This window comes from Drosophila kikkawai, chromosome 2L (assembly GCF_030179895.1).
Source record: "Drosophila kikkawai strain 14028-0561.14 chromosome 2L, DkikHiC1v2, whole genome shotgun sequence".
Taxonomy (NCBI): Eukaryota; Metazoa; Arthropoda; class Insecta; order Diptera; family Drosophilidae; genus Drosophila; species Drosophila kikkawai.
The window spans coordinates 10,299,157-10,319,507 of NC_091728.1; the positions used below are offsets into that span (position 1 = coordinate 10,299,157).

The following is a 20,351-nucleotide window of genomic DNA, read 5'->3' on the forward strand; positions in this document are numbered from 1 at the left end:
TGTTGTTATTGCCGCTTTGCCCCACTGCAATTGCCGTTACTCGTTAGGCTGTGTGTGTGTATGTATGTGTTTGCGTGCCTATGTGTTTGTGCCAATGTCGTTTATAATGAAGTTTCCTGTCGATAAAGTTAAACTTCAAAGCTTTGGCCAACTTTGGGGGCCTCGCAACTGCTTCTGCCTCCTCGTTGTTGAATTTTCCGTTGTTTTTGGTTGCATGGGAAAATGCTGAAGGTGACTTTAATGGATTTCATACCCTTGCTGGGGGATTAAGTTTTTGTTCTTTAATTGCTTTAATTAAAAGCGAAGGAATCTCTTTAGGTTCGTTAAGCGTGAGTATTTATAATAATTAATAATAAATTAAATTTCTTTAGGAAATCCTAGGCAACCGAAAAAGGAATTGAGAATTATAAGAACAACAAAAAAATGCATCAAAGCAACAGCATCTCCGATGTAAGCAACAACAAAAAGACACAATGACAACAATGCCCAAGACTCACACACACACACACAACAGAGGCACACAAGCAACACCCACGTGACGTAATAGGCATCAAAACAAGAAAGCAAAATACAAACGGCAGAGAGAGAAAGAGGAAACGGCAGAGAAAGAGAGAGGAGAAATCGTCGCGACCAACGGCAGACAAACAAATTATTTTCAAATTGTAGCGAGATCAATGCAAGGAGATAAGGAGAGCAAACAAGTAAGGGAGAGAGAAAGAGAGAGAGAGAGCGAAAGAGATTGCAGATGACAACAAAACTATGCGAAAATGAAAACAATGAAAGCAGAGCATGGAGTGAAAGAAGTGCAGCATAAAATCCTTCTGGCACATTACAGTTACAGTTGTGTAAGGACCAACATTAAAAAGGAAAGACGGCAAGGAGACAACCTCTATGCTCCCCATCTTCCCTCTCTTTCGCCCTCAGCAACGACCTACCTAAAAAACAACAGCAACAACGCGAAAGAGGCGAAGAAAGAAAGAAGCTCCACACAAACTACGTCAACAAAGCGGGAACGTGTGGTAGTGGAACAGACCATTGCCATTTTGTTTGTGTTTATTTTGCTCCAATTAGCAACTCGCTCGCTCTTTCGCTTATGGCGCTGCTCTCTTCCGACGCTCTGCGGCTCTTGTAGCTTGCGTCATTTTGTCATTGCAAAGACACAGTGGCGGTGAAAGCTTTTCTTTGGGAATCCAAACAGCTGCTGCGGCTTTGTCGCCGCGTCGCTTGTGTCGCCTTGTCGCTCTTACCACGGTGTGTTTCATTGTCATCCCGCCTCATTCATGATGACGCCAAACGGGGCACACGAACAACAAAAAAAACACAGAAGCAGAGACAGCAGAGCAGGAAAAAGTGTAAAAAAAAAAACGCCGGTTGGGATAGGGTCTCAAATCCCATGTGGGATGCGCTCTCTCCCCCTCTTTTTTCTTTCTTTCTCTCTTTATCTATTTCCTTCTCCTTCTAGCACTATAGCTGCCACACTCTTTAATTTGACTAATTATCTCAGTTTTGGCACTTGCCTTAATTTTGAGGATGAGTTCTTTTACTTTTGCAAAATATTAGTTAATATGTATTAACTTTTTATAATTTTTAAAGAAACAGTTTTGAAATATTTTAAATAACCAGTTTAATCAGAATTTAGGAACAATTAATCTGGTAAAAATCTTTAGCTTATAGAATACCTACAACAAAGTGTTATTAAAATATTTTGGAAGTATACAATCATTTCTTCAATATTATTAAGAACCTGTTATTTGACCCCAAAATGTGTGATTAAAATCTAAATCGGAAGTAACGGCATTTCTAACACGAAATTCACATGTCCTTGCGAGCAATTTAGACAAAAAAAAAACATGGAAATGGAACACAAAAAAGGCGATGTAGCGAAAATATCCGGGAAAAGGATTGTGCAAATTATACGCCAGGATAATAGCAGTCGAATGTCGCTTTCACTATGCTAATGTGGAAAAGTGGGAAATGGGAACAGTTCCGATTAAGCCATAAAATGAAGGTCGAGTTCTGGGTATTCCTTAGCATTTTTCGTTACCAAAAACGTTACTGTACAGTCTGCCATATTATTTCGCTAGTGGCCTCCCCTTGAGGCGGTCTTATCACTTCGAAATAAAAAAACCTAATCATTCAACGCCATGGGAACTTAAGTACACGTCAAATATGGTTACGGCATCTTCTAATGAAACGATCCGGGCGCAGAACTAATTAAATGTTGTACAAACACAATTCCGCAGCCATTCATAAATCTCTCAATGGGCCAATCAAATCAACTAAAAGACTTTTTAATGAAAGGCCCCAAAGATTTATGAACAGTCGGGATCTCATTTTTAATTAACACACAAAAGTGCGGAGAAGAGAATGTGATGCTGTGAGCTTTCAGCGGCAATTGAGCGAAAATAGTTTGCTAAATTCTTTAGCTTTCTGCGAGCAAAGGAAACATATGCAAAAATCACTGGGAAACACTGACTGTATTTATTCACACATCTGCATTAGGGAATTGTTTATTTGGCTTGCCATAAAGACGGGGCTCCGAGGGCAATCAATTAATATGAATTTGTTGGGGGCGAAACGGAATTAAAAAGATATAAAGCCAATTTTCGATGGAGGTGGGGTGAAGTACTTTTTTTTTTGCGGACGAAGAACATCTGGATTCATCAAAAATATCTGCAAATGAGTTCCTTAAAACGGAGGGAATCAAACATATTATTTATAAATTCTACAGTTTATCATAAAAGAAGTAATGCAGTAATAAAAAGATTTAACATTTTTTAAAGAGAAAATTATAAAAAAGACTTTTGAAAATATTTAAATACATTAATTATTTTTAAAAATAAAATGGATAAAAAGAAAAAACAATTAATCGTTACAGTTAAAGGACTTAGTATTTTGATTTAATCTCTGTTTTTTAAAAACAATTATAAAAAAAAATAAAAGCAAATTTCATAAGATTATGAAATTTGTTAGGATTTTTGTTAATTCTACATAAAAGTGGATAAGAAATATATTGAAAACTTTTTTTATTTCTTTTAAATTTTTTTTTAGAATTTTGTAATAACTGGGAATTTATTTTACTACCACTGCCTTCCTACGCACACAGACGCACCGCAAAATGCTCCATAAAACTGTCGAGATTCCTCAAAAGTGAGAACATGAAACTCGCGCATTATCACAACTTTAATGAGTTGTTCTACGGCTTAAAAAAAATAATAAAAAAAATAAAATAATAACACTGGCAACGTGTTCTGGCCATTCCATTTGTTCCCAACTCACTCTCTCACTCGCTCGCTCGCTCGCTCTTTGCCGTTCTCTGTCTCTCACTAGAAACGAACGAAAAATGCTAACGAAACGAAAATGCAAAATGTCAATGTCCTCCACTGTACAGTTCAGCGTCAGAATTGCGTCGCAGTTTTTGTGTTTTGCCCGCAGAACGCAGAAATGTTCTCGCGGCGGCCAGCGGAATGCCGGAATGGAACACGATGCAGGCCACAGAAACCGAGACAGAGATGGAAAAAAGACGTAAGCGTAGCGTGGACTTCTGGAGTGGAGCACCAGCACATGTGTGTGTGTGTGTGTGTGTGTGTAAGAGAAAGAGAGCCCGTGTGTGGAGCGGAATGAAGTAATGGGGGAATTAAGGCGGGGAACGGTGGTATGGGAAACAGTGGAACGTTGAGTATTACGGGGGCATTCGGGGAGTCACCGCATGCGTATGCGTGATATTGTGAGTGTGTGTGCGTAACTCGCTGGCGTATAAGTTCGTTTTTGCAGGGGCTTCGGCTTGTCTTTATCGCGGGCTTATTATATGTTACGGCTGCCAGCAGAGAATGTTTCAATATAATATTAAGAAAACTATATTTTAAATCCAATAATACATATGTACATTTGCCTTAGTCGGTGTCACCTATTCAAAATTGAAGCCTATATAAAGTATCGAAAATTGTTTTAAAAATTATCAAGTTTTAAAAGATACTTTAAAAAATGTAACATTCAATACATCCTTATAAGAAAACGCCTATTTATCTTCAATAAAGATATATAATATATGTATTATGAATGTAAGTTCGATCAACTTTTCCCAATAAAAGTATTTCCTTATAGTCCTTATATCATTCAGCTGCTCTCTACTCCAAGTTTCCACTGCATCGTAAATCCAAAACAAATATAAATAATGTCATTCTTATCCGTCTTTGTGGTCCAGTCATATTGCATTGGTTTTCGAGCAACTTTTTTAATAAGCGCCAATGGCTAATAGCAGCAGGGAGGGGGGGGGGGGGATACTGGAATGGCTTCTTGTAGCGGCAAATACTTAATGAAAAACGGAAATGCCATTTTAGATTTATAGTTCTGATAAAGAGGAACGCGTAACCAGCAGCGGCAGCAGCAGCAGCGAGCAATTGGCCAGCTCAAAGTTGGTAACAACTTTTGGCCGGCTTTGCCAACAGATGTTGGCGGAACTTGTTCTTCTCCTCAGCAACCGCTCGAAAAGTTATCCAAGGAAATGTTGCACAAACTTTGGGCCAAGATTTAGAGTTTCCTTTCTTAAGCCGACGGAACCAAATTGCATTGTGAAAAATTAGATAAATCATTTTTCAAAACAAATGGCACTAAATAGTGATTATTTTATTTAAATATTGAACTATTAATATTACTATAATAAGAAGAAAAAATTAAAAAATCAAAATAAAGGCGCATGAAGTATAAACTTTAGAAATCGAAAGTCTTTTCTTTAAATTTTTCACCTCGAGTTTTAGAAATATATTATTTCTTCAATTTTGTTGTTGACTTTGTCTTTTCTTTATATTTTAATGCTTAAAAACTTACATTAATCAGCTTCAGATAATTTTAGTCAAATTCGGATACATACCTGTAAGGATAAGAAGTTTAAATCATATTAGTGAGGTGAAAATAATAATGAAAATATTCACAAAAATAATTCCCAAGAAATGTAAACCTCCTCAGTGAAACCCGGGACAATAGGAAACCCTCAAATAGCAACAGCCCAACGTCGACTGGCTGATTTTTATTATTGTTGTTTACACCTGCACGTGTAATCAAATACAATAAGCCATAAAAAATTATCATAAACAAGCCGATAGATAGAGGGGGGCCCCAGTTGATGCCAAAAAAGTACAAAATAAAAGTTGACAATGAGCATTGGCAATGAGACTGACTGGGCGTGGGCGGTCGGCAAGAGGAGCCTTTGTTATTGGGTCGAAGGTGAGCCCTCAAAAATCCTTTGGCACACACAGCCGCAGACAAGGACACGGCCAGGCGATGGCCGACAACTGTCAATGGCATAAATTAAGGTTCAACATGTTCGGCGGCAACAACAGAGGACTCCACAAGTGTTGACAATAAGGGCAACAGCAACAGCAACAGAAGAAGGACTCTCTGGGTTTGTGTCAATTTGACGGGTGTCCTTGTTTAGCTCCTATTTTCCGCCGACGCCTCCTGGCTTTCCCCGGAAAATTCTAGCTCCCCTCCACGCCCAAAAATGCTTAGAATTTTACAGTGCGTGCCGTTTTGAGTGGAACATGATGTTTTGCTAATTCAAAAGATTTGCACAGCATTTTCGCAATTCGATTTGGCCATGATTGAACTGTTGCCATGCCAAAGGAATTTCGTTCCCTTTTTCCCCCTTGGCAATCCACGTTTTTGCATGATTACAGCTTGGTCAGCTGTAATTCTGTGCAAATTTATCTTTTATTTTATTTTATCTTTTCTGATAAATCCTATTTAAATTATGGTGAGAGCCAGATGATTCTTCATCGTTTCTTCGTTTCATCACTTTCTACCTCCATTTTCAATACATTTTCCACCAAAGACAGCCCGAAAATTTCACCTTTCATAGAGTACATTAAACTCGAAGCTTCTATAACGTAATACCAACCTACTCCTGGTGAAATAAAAAGTCAGGAATATGTCTGTGACGTCATCGAGGGGAATACACAAATATATATGAAATACGACAGAAAAACGCATCAACCCCTGACGAAAAAGTTCATTGTCTTGGCTCTACAGTTTATTGCACTTAATTAACAACAAAAGCTGGCAGCGAGAACGGTGGGGAAAATCGAAAAAGAGAGAGAAGGTTCGGTGCTGAATTCAGCCTGTTCTGTTGCCAGCTGCAGATACATAGATACAGATACGTAGCGCCAGCGATAATGAATTATTAGCAAACGCAGGAGCCCAAGTATCTCTATCTCTCTACCGAATCTAGGGGCCCGTATCTGTATCTGCCGGATATTAGAGCGCAGCATGTGTCGCGCCCCTACCAAACATGCAACGTTGCAGGCAACAGAAGGCGAAGGCGAAGGCGGAGGCGTTGCGAGTTCCTTGGAACTCTGGAATCACAGCCACTCTTGCTCCGTTCAAGTTCTTTTAATGTTGCATGGCAAATTTAATTTCTAAATTGCAGCTGTCGTCGCTCCGACGAACATTTGTCTCTGGCCTCCGCGTGTGTGCTCATAATCTTGCCAATAGCATCATCGTCATAAATCATAGCAGCCGAACAACTCAGACATTTCATCAAAATCCACGAGTCCACGAGTCGCATTAAATCGAGCTCCTGCCCCCGCCGGTCGTTGCGTATACGCCGTGTGTGCCGCCGGTAAATGAAGCATGGTGTCCCAGGGCCAGACGCTCGAAGGAGCTGAGTTATCAGGCAATCGGCACTAGACAAGGTCTTTGATTCGAAAAAGAGTGAGTAAAAGGTAGCAAAAAAAGATTTAGATGAAGCTAAACACACATTTCTTGTATTGTTATTTAAATATAACCATTTGTTGCTTGTTTAGTTCCCAATCAGCTTGTGCTTTTTGGTCTCCCCACTCTCCCTCTAAGCTCTGACGATTTCCATTCACAATCAGCCATTCATTAGCCCAAAAGCTGAGTTAAAACACCTCACTGCTGGCCATGCTCATTTCACCCCACAATGAAAGTAAAAACTCGTGACTCACATCGAAACGAAAAGCAGAAGCAATCCAGCGCACAGACACAAATACCTTGCATTCATTCCGATTTGGATACATGTGCTTCACAATGGACTGACTACTGCACCTATGTATGCTTTATGGTCTGGCCCCAAATTGCATGTTTAATTGCAATAAAGAAACAACGCCCACACATATCCAAACATACACAGGCACAAATAAACAATGCCGCTGTGCTTGGTGGAGAGAGAGAAAATACAGAAGCAATTTTCATGAAATTTCGCGCACAGCTGAAAGACACAAAACAGCTGCAGGAAAGTGCAGCAGGAAAATTGAAAATGGGGAAAATTTCAATGCACACCCAAACGCTGAGTAAAATAAGTAAAAACGACAAGTTTGATAGTAGCGCCTATGAGATACCCGGTGCTCTGTAACGTCATGCGTTATGTGTTGCATACTTAGAAGGGATATTATTTTCGATTTATTTTTATTATATTTGATGATATCGTAATTGTTGTTAAAGATTTAAATATTTTATATTTTTGTAAGCCAAATATAATTATTAGTTTTAATTTCAAATATATACTTCGATAATCTAAATGATTATTATCGATATTTATTCAGAATTACATTTTAATTCCAATGAAAAATATTTGTTATTTAGACCCAAAATGTATATATCTTAGTAGAAATATACCCCCTGAATTCGACAAGTACTGAGTACTAAAATGGGGGAAAATGCACCGCCTGCTGTTTAATCAAAGGGATTGAAAGAAATGGAGTAACCGCCAACCGCACCCAAAAATGTTCTGAGAAGTATTACTGCGAAAACTCCTCCAATAAGCCACAGAAGATAAAAGTATCCTTACACGCTAAAGTCCAATTAATAATTTAATTCGCTTTAACTGCAGTTTTCATTCACGTTCTTTTTTTATATTTTTTCCCCATTGAAATTAAACAAGGAAAACTTTTGAACAAAGGCAAACAATGCCACTGAGTCGAACTTGAAAGTTCTGTGAAACGGAAATTGCAGTAATTAACATGAACATTCGAATAAATGTGGCAAAAACAAAGAATAAATAAGTAAACTATATAAAGCAAAATTAGCCATAAAATACTCATAATTGGCAAAGGCAAAATTCATTAGTTAGGGCAATTTTCTGTTAGTTAAAGCTTTGGTTTGCAAACAAAAAATAAATAATTAATACAGCTAATATTGGGAACATCGTTTGGTTTTGTTTTAGCCTTCATTTCGAAGGCAGTTAAATGTTTTATGTTTCATGCCTTTCAATCGTAATAAAGTCTTTAGATTAGTACGCTTGATTGTTCCCACAATTAATAGCCAAATGATTAATTTGTAGATTTGTAATTAAAGCAATTTGTTATAGTTTTGAAACAACAACAAGAGAAAGGGGTTATAATTGTTCCTTCCGAGAGAAATATAATAATTTATCCTTCAGCTAACCAACATTTTAAGTACTTTGAATTACAATTATTTGTACATTTTACTCTTTGTCTCTGTGTTTAGAGTCTTGACAACACTTAACATTTATTTAATTATAATTTATGCACCAATAAAACCTCATTGTTGGTGCCATTAATTTAATTGATGGCCAGAAAGCAGAAAAGCCGACCAACCATTTGCATAATTGAGGCAGTCTTTTTACAAGAGATTAAAGTCTAACATGGCACAGAAATGGCTAATTGTCCAATATCGAATATATTGATATAAAATGTGTGTGCAAGCATTCGAAAGTTCATATCACAATAAAAACTAAATGCCCAAACTCATTGTCGTAAAAGTTTCCTTCGCTTTATGGGGGAATGGATTTTTATTATAAACGAAAACGAAATGTGCAGCGATGGGACGACGGGCTTTCAATGGCCCCAAGATGCTGATGCATACCGAAAACTCTTCAGAGCGTTGATGAGACATGAAACGAAGCGACAGACGGACACGGATACTCTTGCAGATACATTTACGGCCACAGATACAGATACAGATTCAGCTACAGATACAGATATGGATACCCAGAATGCAGCATCGTCTGGGCGGAGAAGATTCAGAGATGCCTTTTAGCTTTTATTACATATGGCTGTGGATGCAGTGGAGACGAGACCGAGACGAGGCATGACCTACCCCAAGGCAAAAATTATTATTATTTTCTTCTTCATCTTCGTTTCCATATATATTTTTTGTATTTTTTTTATTCTGCTGTTCTCTTGTTCCCTCGTTTTCATTTATATGATTTTCTTTATTATTGCTCTCGCTCTGGGCTTCTCCGGTCTTTTCTGGGTTGGGTTTTTTTTTGCCGAAATGAAGCCGTAAAATTATATATGTACGCATGCCAAAGCATTCCATTCCCCCGACTTCATTGTTTCAAAAACTGCAGCGAGCAATAAATGAGTAATACGGTAATAAAAACAAAGTTTGCACAGCACACGACCGAAGGGGCCATGTCCTCGTCCTGGTCGTTTCTCGAAAAGGGATTGCCCAGTGTGCGCTCTGGCCAAGTAATGTGTTTATCCTGGTTAGTTCCTAAGCTAATATGGACGCTCATAACGCTTTCCTGGGAAATTAGTCAACCAATGATGACGAATCTGCAATTATTGAGCTTTAACTTTACTTAAAAACCCCTTTTTATTTGATAAACATTACATTTATGGCTTTTTGTTTGCTGTTATCCCTTGGTTGTGATCGTGTGTAAGGTCTTTTTGAGTAATACCTTTTAAATAAAAACAGGGAACTACTTGGCAAACAATGTTATCCCTGATCTCGATCCGCATCCGCGTCCATCCTTGTTAAAAACGCAGTAGTGCAACGCATGGCAGTTTGAACATAATTTGCCATTATTTTAATGCCATCGCTTACATATCTATGAATTTATCAAGTAATCAGACCGTGTCTAATGCCCGGCAATGATACCAAAAACGAACAATCGGTCGGCATATCCACTTCGCCGCAGAGAGCTCATATCAAAAGCCGGCATATGGATGGCAGAGCAAGATCGTACTCACGGATACGAAAGTCGGACCATAAAGACAAAGGCATTAAATTACAACTGGCAAACGAACCGACCGGCACAGAAGTGTAGCTAATGCCTCTGCCACCAAAAACCCCTCTTAGTTGAAACCATAATTTAATGGCAGCGCTCGCTGTGTGTTTGTCTAAACTTGATTTCAAAGTTAAACCAACCTTAACCAACATTTATAGACATCAAAACTTTGCGGCGCAAGAAAACGACAGAAAAAAAAAACAAAAATACTCAAGCAAAAATGGCAAAAAAATCATTTTCAGTTTTGGGCTTAAACTTGATTTGCAGAAAACGACAACAAAAACTGAAAAAATAAGCAAACATTTCAGCTTTGAAGGTGAAGTCTCCCCGGGCTCTCCATATTGAGGTAGGTACGCACACTGATGGAGTACGGAGAGAAGTAAATCCGACGGCTTGGATGGGTAATTAAGCGGGCTCTTAAGCCACACAAAACCTTGGTTTGGGGTTGAGGCGACGCTTCTAGGTTGCACATGAAAAGCTAAATATATTTCATATAATGAGCAAAGGGGAGACAGTTGTGGCAAGTGTACAATAGCCAAGCTTTTTGCTGGAAACAAAGCTTTATATATGTGACGATATCTAATATGATCTGCCTTTATGGTATCTATAATCAATTTGAAAAGAAAAAAGGAAAAGGTAACAACTCTCGGAATCTAGTTTTGCTTATGTAATTCAAGGTTATTGTCAAAGTTCTCTAATAAATTTAGATTTAGGAAGCTAAGTAAACTCTATCTATATAACAAATTTAAGCTCACTGAGAAAAATTAGGGTTTTACTAGAGGGACTTTAGGTACTCAAGATACCTCCAGAAGTAGGCAACACTTTTTGTTAACTGTTGTAGATATTTCTATAGTCGTGGCTTTTGATTAAGCTCTTTAAATCTATAAATAATATTATTAAGTAGTACATCCTGTAGGTTCCATAAGGGTTGTTTCTATATTATATTTAAGTTAACAATGAAGACTGGCTGGTAAACAAAACTGCTCCATTTTACATAAAACTTCAGTTCGCTACACAATTATTTATGCAGAACAAGCTTAATATTTAACAATTTGCATATGGCAAAGTAAGCAATCGATAAGCAAACACCCAAACACTGCAAGTTAAGCGAATATAATTAATAATTCACAGGATGGGCAGCAGCAAAACTGTTGAAAATTCAAGAGCCAAAATGGTGCTAATTGAAAGTTTTAACTTAAATTAGGGGCAATTCACAAATATTTAATGTTAGTAACCATATCAGTTGGGGGTTTCAGCTAAATGAATGTGTGAACCCAGACAAATGTCGAAGCATTGTTATTGGGATTGGAAATAAATTAAGCGAAAGACCTGGAGCAGGAAAGGTTGTTATCCTGGGCTTATATAATTATCCATTGACCCCACCAGGTTTCTGACTCGTCTGCTGTATGTCTGCAGGCAGAAGAGCTACCATTACAAATTTTATGGTTGTCAGTAACAACAAATTGGCAAGAACTGTTTGGATAAGCAGCATGTAATTAATATTTTGACGTGCATCCCACGCCACCTCCGTCGCCCCTCGAGTGGATTCGATTTCATTCGAAGATGCTGTGTAGGCTTTTCTCACCAATAAACACATAAAAATATTAATAATAATAAGCTAATGACATAGACGGATTGTGTTTCACAATTTGTTTGTGATAAACAGCCCCCGGTTGTTTGTTTGCAGACTTGGCCCGCCGCCCTTCCATTTCTGATGTTACCTCTCAATCAATGGGAGTCTTGACATCTTGAAGGATGTGTGAAAAAAAAGTTAATTAAATCGCAAGCTCAGAGGTATTTTAGTTCCTTGGAAATTTCATAAAATTTTCAGACTTCTTTAAGAAAAAGAAGAGAGTATAAATTACGCTTACTGCAACACACTCAAGGAAGATATATATATTTTAATGCCTTTAGTTATTTTTCCCTTTGCTATAAATTGGATGCAGTGATAAAAAGAAGAGTTAACTTTAAAATAATATACTTTTTAAAGTAACATAAATATAAATATCTTTACTATTGTATTTATTTTCTAGAATATCGATTATATGATAAGATATTAAAGGAAATATTACGAAGTTTTATTCAATTGTCTTCAAATTTAGATATAGATATTTTTCTAGTGTATCTCCTCCTTTACACATAAATATCTATTTGTCTGCTTTGACCATATGCAGTCGAAAAAAACTATAAAAAATTGAAAGCAATTTGCCAAGAAGAAAGGCAGCCCGAGAAGAAGAACAAACACTATGTATATATATGTAATAACAGAAGCGAAAATTATTTTTCTAACTCGCCGGCAAATGGGGGGGTGGAAAAGCCAAAGATAAAGGGGGGTCCAATGGGTGGAAAACTGCAATATCGCGCTGTCTGCATATAAATTTCGGTTAGGCGACACAAAGGGCGTGTGAGTGGAGCCAGAGGGAAAATGCGTCTGATAAGGATGAAAATAAAATGCGATAATTTTTTTCTCTTTGCGCAAATACTTTTCATGTTGGGGACAGAGGGGCTGAGTGGGTGGTAGAGGGTACTGGGGGCTAGAGAATTTCTTTCTGCGAGGCAATGACAAAGTATAGGGCCAGCAACAAAGCGTAAGTCATAAAAAAAAGTTTCCTATGGGGCGTCAACGAGACGAGCTCTCTTCTCTCATTTTCTTGGTATTTCTGCTTTTTTTTGTTGTTCGGAATTTTCCTCATGCCACTTGCCTGATTGCATCCAGCAAAAAAAAAAAAAGGAAAATTTAAGAACACGACGATGAGTATTTACCCCCTCCCGTGGCAACGATGAAATCTGTTTACGAATTTGATTTGCCTGCCACGCCCAGTGCAATTAGGGCGAAAAAAAACCATCGAAACATTCTCAAACTCTCCGCTGGAGGCCTACGAAACATGGGCGCAGAGGGGGAATTTACCATTAAAAGGGGATTGGAAAATTATACATTACATTTCTGATATTTTAGATATCAGATTATCATTCTTATAAAACAGAAGAAAGCTGGCGTCTTCTTTTTCAAATCAAATAACCAAGACACTAAAGGAAGCACACCATAGAATACCCCTGCAATCTGCAAAAACTTTAAGATCTAGCTATCTTAATAACTGAGATACAATTTCCAAAGAGGTTTTTATCATTTTTCTCTAAAGATATTTTATTTTAAATACATTTTTAGTTGTTCTACTGAAACTTAGGAGTTTTTAATACTAGTCTTCCCCCTTTGGCGGGCGCCCCTGTAGATGAACCCCAGCAGATATGGCCCTGTTCAGTCTTAGGCCCATTGATTGTTATGTAAGCGGCTTATAATTTCTTCTTGCCAGCCAAGAGAGCGACCAAATTGGAGATGGAGAGGCGAATTTCGTGTTTGTTGTCGGGCGGAGCCAAGTGTCGATTGCTGTTACTGGGGCTATGCATTTGAGTCTGTGTGTGTGTGTGTGGGCGGCTATCGGTATCGTTATCGTCACTGTTACTGTTACTGTTGTTGTTGTGGCTGCTCTCGCTCTGAGAATAGCTGTTGCCAAATGGAAAATGTATGTTTTGAGGCGCTTAAAAAGTAAATTATAGATGCTTTGTCCAGTCCAGTCCAGTCTCTTCACCGGGCTTCCAAATGCCCTGTTCCCTGCCATTTATTTTCCTGTCGGAGTTGCGGCCGCCGCTGGCTAAAGTAACAGATTCGCTTCCAAACTCACTGAGCTGTGAAAAAAAGTTGGAGGCTTTTTTGGTGGCTAGGAGAGGCAGGATTAGGCCACTTTAGGGGGGCTAACTGGAGGTCAATTAGCCAAGTAAAGTGTGAACAGCCATAGGACAGCAAACTAGGGGTCTATGTTGATATTTAGGGCACATTGATACTTGTTTTAATTGAAATAAATACATTTTAAAACATTAAAGGTACTTATACTTCTTTAACTTTAATTATTCTTCAGAATTGTATGTTTTGTAATATTGTCACTTGATTGGCTTTAACCTTAACTCGTTTATTGTTATCTTATCAATCACAATCAAGCCAATGCAATCCAATAAAATCCAGTATAATCTTATATTCTTTGTCAACAATGATTCTTACAAAAGCAATCATGAAGTTTTTCACAATTTTACTTAATTCCTAAGAAATATTCATAGATAACCTTACTCTGAATTATTTAAATTTAATTCAAAATATAGACACCTCTTTAAAAGCCTAATAAATCTACAAATTAATCAAATGTTTTTGTTATATATCAATTATTTCCTTCTAAATTCCTATTACAGACCTCCAAAAACTCCCCTATTGACCCCCTGATGATACCCAATTTCATAACGCACTCACACACACACACTCTTTGGCCAAGAGACCCGTAATAACGCTTTCCCACTGCTGCGCCGAAAGTTGAGATTTTCACTGAATTATTTTCACTTTTCTTCATAGGCCGAAAGAGACTTGCCGCTGAAAACGAAAGTGAAGCAAAGTCAAATCCCCAGCGTTAGTGGACTTGGGAGGTGGAGAGAGCCGAGTGTGGTGTGCGGTGAAGTGGAGTGATTGCATTGTCTTCTGCGGCGGGTACATGGAGATATGTTTTTTAGATAGGCCTACAGACACCGAGACCCGATGAGCTAGAGTCGCCGAGTCGCTCAGTCGCTGAGTCCAAGTCCAAGTCAAAGTCGGAATCGGGCATGCTGATGAGTTTGGCCTACTTTCACTTTCATTTTCTAGTTTCGGGCTTGCAAGCGTAATCGTTTTTTGTTTTTCTCTTTTTCATTTTTCAGCGTTTTCAAGCCGGTTTTCCACAGAGTGAGAGAGCGAGAGAGAGAGAAACCCACTGACAATGAAATAAAGTTGTTTCACATTTTTCATGGCTGCTCTGAAAACTATTTCATAGGCCTAGCTACCTTACGAAAACCAAATGAATTTCAGCCTCGGTTGGCTTGGAAAAATGTTTGGGAATTACTCATCATCGTAATGACGGATTTCCCATTTTTCTGGCCATGCCAAACTTATTAAACGTTTTTATTATTTTTTTTTTTTTTGCTTCTACACTAGACTACACACTCCACTCTCATTGTGCGCTTTCACTTTTTGGATTTTTATATATTCAATGACAATTAGTGGCAGCAAAAATATCAACACCAGTCAGGTTTCACGATTTAATTGCAGAGCCTACAACAAAGGCCTTGAAAAATATGATTTTAATAGTTTTCTACAAGCTAAATTTAGTGTTTTAATTTATTTTCTACTCAAAAAACAGTAGTTCAGTAAGGGTTTTTCCCAAAAGCTTTCTTTTAAGGCTTTTAAAAAACCTTATAAAATATAAATCTTACCAAAACTTCTTCGATTTTCGATCAAGCAATCGCCTTAGATAAGCCCCTTATTAACCCATGGTTGCCAAGTGCCTTTTATGGCCCCACTGCTTTCGAAATCTCCAATGGCACTTGCCATGGAGCCCAGGTTCGGATATATAAAAAAAAAAACCAAACAAGTTCGACAATAAAACCCGCGCTGAGGGCGAAAATAAAAACATAAAATTCGGCACATAATTTCTCACTCACACACAATTCCGAGTTAAACTAATAAAAAAAAGAGTAATAAAATCAATTTCAATCAAAATACCAAAGTAACAAAAATACCACCAAAAAAGGCCGTCAAATTATGAGACACAGGAAAAAAAGAGAGCAACAACGAAGAGCCAGCAAATCGGGGAGCCATAAATCAAATGCCGAAATATGCGCCAAATATTTTAGGGAATGTGTAGAGAAAGAGAGAGACATTCAGACATAGAATGCAGTCTCCAGAGAGACGACACAGAGAGAGAGAACGAGCGAGATACATATGTATCTGTATCTGTGAAATACTCTGAGCAGGGTGTGCAATTAATGATTTCGTCAGTGAAAAAATATATATATATATGTATACACAACAGGCGTGATGTCGCAATATTCAATGAGCTTCTAATGACTGGCACATGAGTGTTAGGACCACAGTTATAACGTTTTCAGATTAAATGTCTAGCCAGAGACAGAGGCCGGACACGGCGGGGAGCTGGGAGGACTTTGTCCCGGTGATAAATGAAGGTTTTTTCCATTTCCGAGCAACCGAAAGCTGTCTAAGACATGTCTACATTCTGTTAGAAATATTAATCGTTTTAATTTAAAGCTCAATATGAAGCTAGAATAAATTTTGTTGAAGAAGTGAATAAATTTAACCCTAAACCAAGCTTAGCCCCTCGAAATGCCTAACCAATCTTCCTAATTAGTCCCCGTAAAACCTCATTCTGAACCCTGAGGGACATAGACCCATTCCCCAACCCGGGGATTCCCCCTGTGATCTAAACTTACCCTGCATTTTCGGCTGCAGCAATTGACATCTGTTGTTGGGGCTCATCTGTTAGCTGCAGCGTTAGATGTGCCCGTCGTTTCTGTTGATGATAATGATGATGCGGCTGCTAATGTTTTTGGGGTCTTCACACAAAAAACGAGTACGAAAAACTTATGAAACACTGCAAAACATAGAAAGAGAGAGAGAGAGAGGGGGGTTAGAAATAAAAGAAAATTGTATTAACATTTTTTGTACATCTCTTTTGTTCGTACATATATATATTTTACAGTATTATTTTTAACAAAACGCCCGGCTTGACATAAGTTGCCGCACTTGAAAGAAAGAAATAACACACACACACACACACACACACACACACACACACACACACACAGAGAGAGCCCAGCACAGAGAGAAAAACTGGCAAAGGCAAATGCCAGCTGGCCACTTGAAGACTCAAGTTACAAGAAACACTTAGGGCCAAGCCAAGTCGAGCTGAGCTGAGCCAGGCCGAACCCCCCTTTCTCCATCAACCAACTAACATCTACCATTTCCCTACCATCCACATGGTGAGATGATGATGATGGGGACCGAAAAAAAAGACCCAGCAAAACCCCAAGACGAAATGAGTAAAAGGCGCCAAGTGTTCAAAGGGGGTAGCCCCCGAACGAGAGGCCTCTTTTGTGCCGCCGCAGGCAAAGTCTAAGTTCTCCCATCTCACCACCTCCCAGGCTTTTTGCCTCCTTTTTTTTTTCATTTTTGGCAAGCAAGGGTTAAGGTTTAAGCCTAAATGTATCTCAAAAAAATGATTCAAAGAAAGAACTACGAGAGGCAACATACAATGAAGGGTCTGTCTGTCTGTCTGTCTGTAGGAGAAAGGTAAACTGAAGTCCCTCGAAAGGTTCTTTTGAAGAAAAGGCCTCCAGGGAAATGGAATCCGCAAGAGAGTAAATAAGGGAAAATATAATATTTATTAAGCACTCCAAGCCAGTTATTAATTTTATAAAAAATATATATGATCTAATTTAGAAACTTTCTATTAGAATTCTAAGAAAGGAACAGTAAATCTCCTCGTTAGGTCTTTTAAACGGATGTCAAAAGCGAAATGAATAAGAAAATCTATGAAGATGAGTATATTAGTATTGATTTTGTAGATATAAAGCCCGAAAACTCAATCTAAAATAGATTTAACTTAAAAATATTCAACCGAAAATCTTTAGTTTAATTCCCTTCTTATCCTATTTTAGTTACAACTTTGCCTTCATATTTTCAATTTGGAAAATCTTCCTTTGACTTTTGCCACTTGCTTCTTAAATCTCTTGCTCGTTTCTTTTTTTTTGCCCCCAGCGAACTCATTTGGTAAGCTTCTTGTAAACAAACAGCAGTATCTGCGCCATAAGCCCATGAGCTGTATAATCTTCAGATTCTGCGCAAATTAAAGTTTCGCTTTTCAGTCTTTTCTATCCACTCATTTATATGTTACTTGTTCTGTTCTGTGTTCTGTTCGTTTTCAGCACTTGGGCCAACGTGTCGTATACTCAACCACCGCCCAGAAGAGTTTTCCTCATTCTCGCTGGTGGAAATGTGATGTAGGCAAGTGTTTGTGGCACGAGGAGAGCGAGAAGAACGCTTTATTGTATTTGCTTTTTTAGCATCAACAACATTTTCTGTTGCCATACGATGATGTTCACACACACACATGTGTATAGCTGCTGCAGCAACTGCGACTGCATTGCGTTTTTCTCATTGTTTTTGCTTGCTTGCTTCGCCCCTCTCCCTGCCCAGAAACTTGTTTTATATAATTTCCTGTACGCGTGGCACAAAAGCATAATCTGCCCGTCTTGTTCTCTCCCCATATTCATATATATCTCCATCGAATCCCTGTGTCGCCTTCTCGCTCTGTCCACTCTTTTGTCATGTATTTTTGCTGATAATAATAATGCATTTCATTGTTGTTGCTGTTGCTGTTGCTATTGCTGTTCTTGTCATTGTTTATAATTGTTGCTTTGTGCGAGCTTAGCAGATGCATAGATACAGATACACATGTATCTGGCTGCATCAAGTGACGACGAGTGGCAGGCGCAGAGAGAACTTTAAAGATTTGTAGATATCACTTCTCCCCTTCCGTTTGTCTTTTTGATTGATTAAAAATGGAACTGGAGCTAGATATACCTATAGATATATAAATATGCTTTTGTTTTCACGCAGATTAAGGCTGACTTGGTCAGTAGAATAAACCAAAGGAAAGCTTTTAAAGTTGACATGGTTTTAACGAAGTATGAATAGGGTATGCTAGCTATCTAGTTACTTAAAATAATATTATTAACTTTGAATATATTTTGTATATATTGTAGTATATATTATTTCCGGTCTATCAGTACTATTTGCAGAGGATCGAGGATTTAATATTATAAAATACAAATACTTTTCCCATTTTGTATTACTTTATATTATTTGCAGAATTTATCACTTTGGTTTTTTCAATAAAATGATTTGTTCAATATTTGCACTCCTTCGATAAGATAAGATACATATATGTGTCATAAACAATATGTATCTTGAAGTGATTTGTAAATAACCAGTTATATTTCTTATAAAACATTATTAATAAAAGATTTTTGTATAAGAAACAATGTCTTTTTGAACTAATATTTCATGAAGATATGAATTATGGCCATCAATATTATATAGGATGCATTGAACATTACATTTTAAAGTAATATATTTAATATATGTACCTTAAATAATAGAACTCGTTTTGGTTAAGTTTTTACTATTAAAAATATTTCAAAGTATCAAATATAAGCATTTCGAAATACTTCTATGAGAAATCTTTATTATATTAACCTTACCAAAAGATAAATCTTCATTGAGTGGCCAAAATCCACTTCCCAAACAATATTTTCAATCTCTAAAATAGCTACGCTTTATGGCAAGGAATTGCCTTTCGACAGGGCACTTCATTAAAAAAAGAGATTCAATAAATTTTCACAAAAGCATGCTAATTGAGCAACAGAGATGGCAGCACGCCTGAGTATCTGTATCTGACTCAGAGTATCTTCTGCTCCCTCGGATGAGACCCTATTGATGGACTGTTATTGAAGTTTCTTTTTGCGCTTGAAATAGTTTCAACAAGTCGCCAGTCGCGCCCCGTCTCAGACGAGACGAGGAAGGAAAATATGACGAAGGAAAGCAATTTTATTTTGTTTACTTTATTGTTGTCGCGTCTCGCGTTGAAAATATTTCTTGTTTGTGGATTGGATTTTATTTTTATCAGCGCAGACAAGGACAACTGCCGGCAGAGGGAGAGGGGAAAGGAAAAGGAATGTAAACAAGAAAAAAAAAATGCATTTCTGATAATGGTAATGTTCCTTTTTTTTCACTGCTCCCACTTATCTTTATTCCCTTCTTTTCACTGGGTTTTCTTTTCACATTTATTTATAGCCTGTAAATTTTGTAAGTAAACAGAAATATTTATTTGTATTTCCGCGACTGTCAAACCGAAAGATACATTTAAAAAAAAGTGATTGAAAGATTTTTCATTTTCCATGAGATTCGATTGAAGACGAAGGAAAGCGAAAAAAGACTATGAAATACCCGGCATTCCACTATGGGTAACAAAAGGTCTTGGAAAATTGTTAAGAGGTAAGAAAATTTAAACAAAATTTGGAATGAGTTTCTTAATATCCGGTTAAGACTTACTCTTACTTTAAATTCAAGATAATTCTAGCACCTATAAAAGTAACTTTTTCTATAAACAAGGCTCTAAAGTTATCATCAGCAAAGCATCCAAATCAAACTCCTCTTACATAAAATCCAAAAACTTCTTCTGATATCTATACAAAATTAACCCTATTACAAAATCAGCTTAGAACCATGCTTAGCAAGTCGACAACACGCCAACAATGAGACAACAGAAGCCTAAAGTCTGAAGACGAAGACGCGTTAACTTGGCCAAGACGGCGATGACAACGAGGCAACTTAATACGCGGGTTATGCAACACACGAAAGAAGCAAAGAAGCGAAGAAGCAGTTGCACAAAGCGAAAGACGCAAAGCCCCCCTTTACCTGAGCAACCGG

The 20,351-nt window shown here is 37.7% G+C and overlaps 1 protein-coding gene across 3 annotated transcripts in view; it reads right to left on the reverse strand.

The window, feature by feature from the left end:
* The window catches only part of tai (taiman), an 88,390-nt gene that overhangs the window by 41,867 nt on the left and 26,172 nt on the right, over positions 1-20,351 (reverse strand). For all 3 annotated transcript variants that reach the window (XM_070283405.1, XM_070283406.1, XM_070283404.1), the window contains exon 3: positions 16,292-16,452. In XM_070283405.1, the coding sequence (XP_070139506.1) occupies positions 16,292-16,320 (29 nt within the window). In that variant the 5' untranslated portion in view covers positions 16,321-16,452. The remainder of the gene's footprint in view (positions 1-16,291; positions 16,453-20,351) is intronic.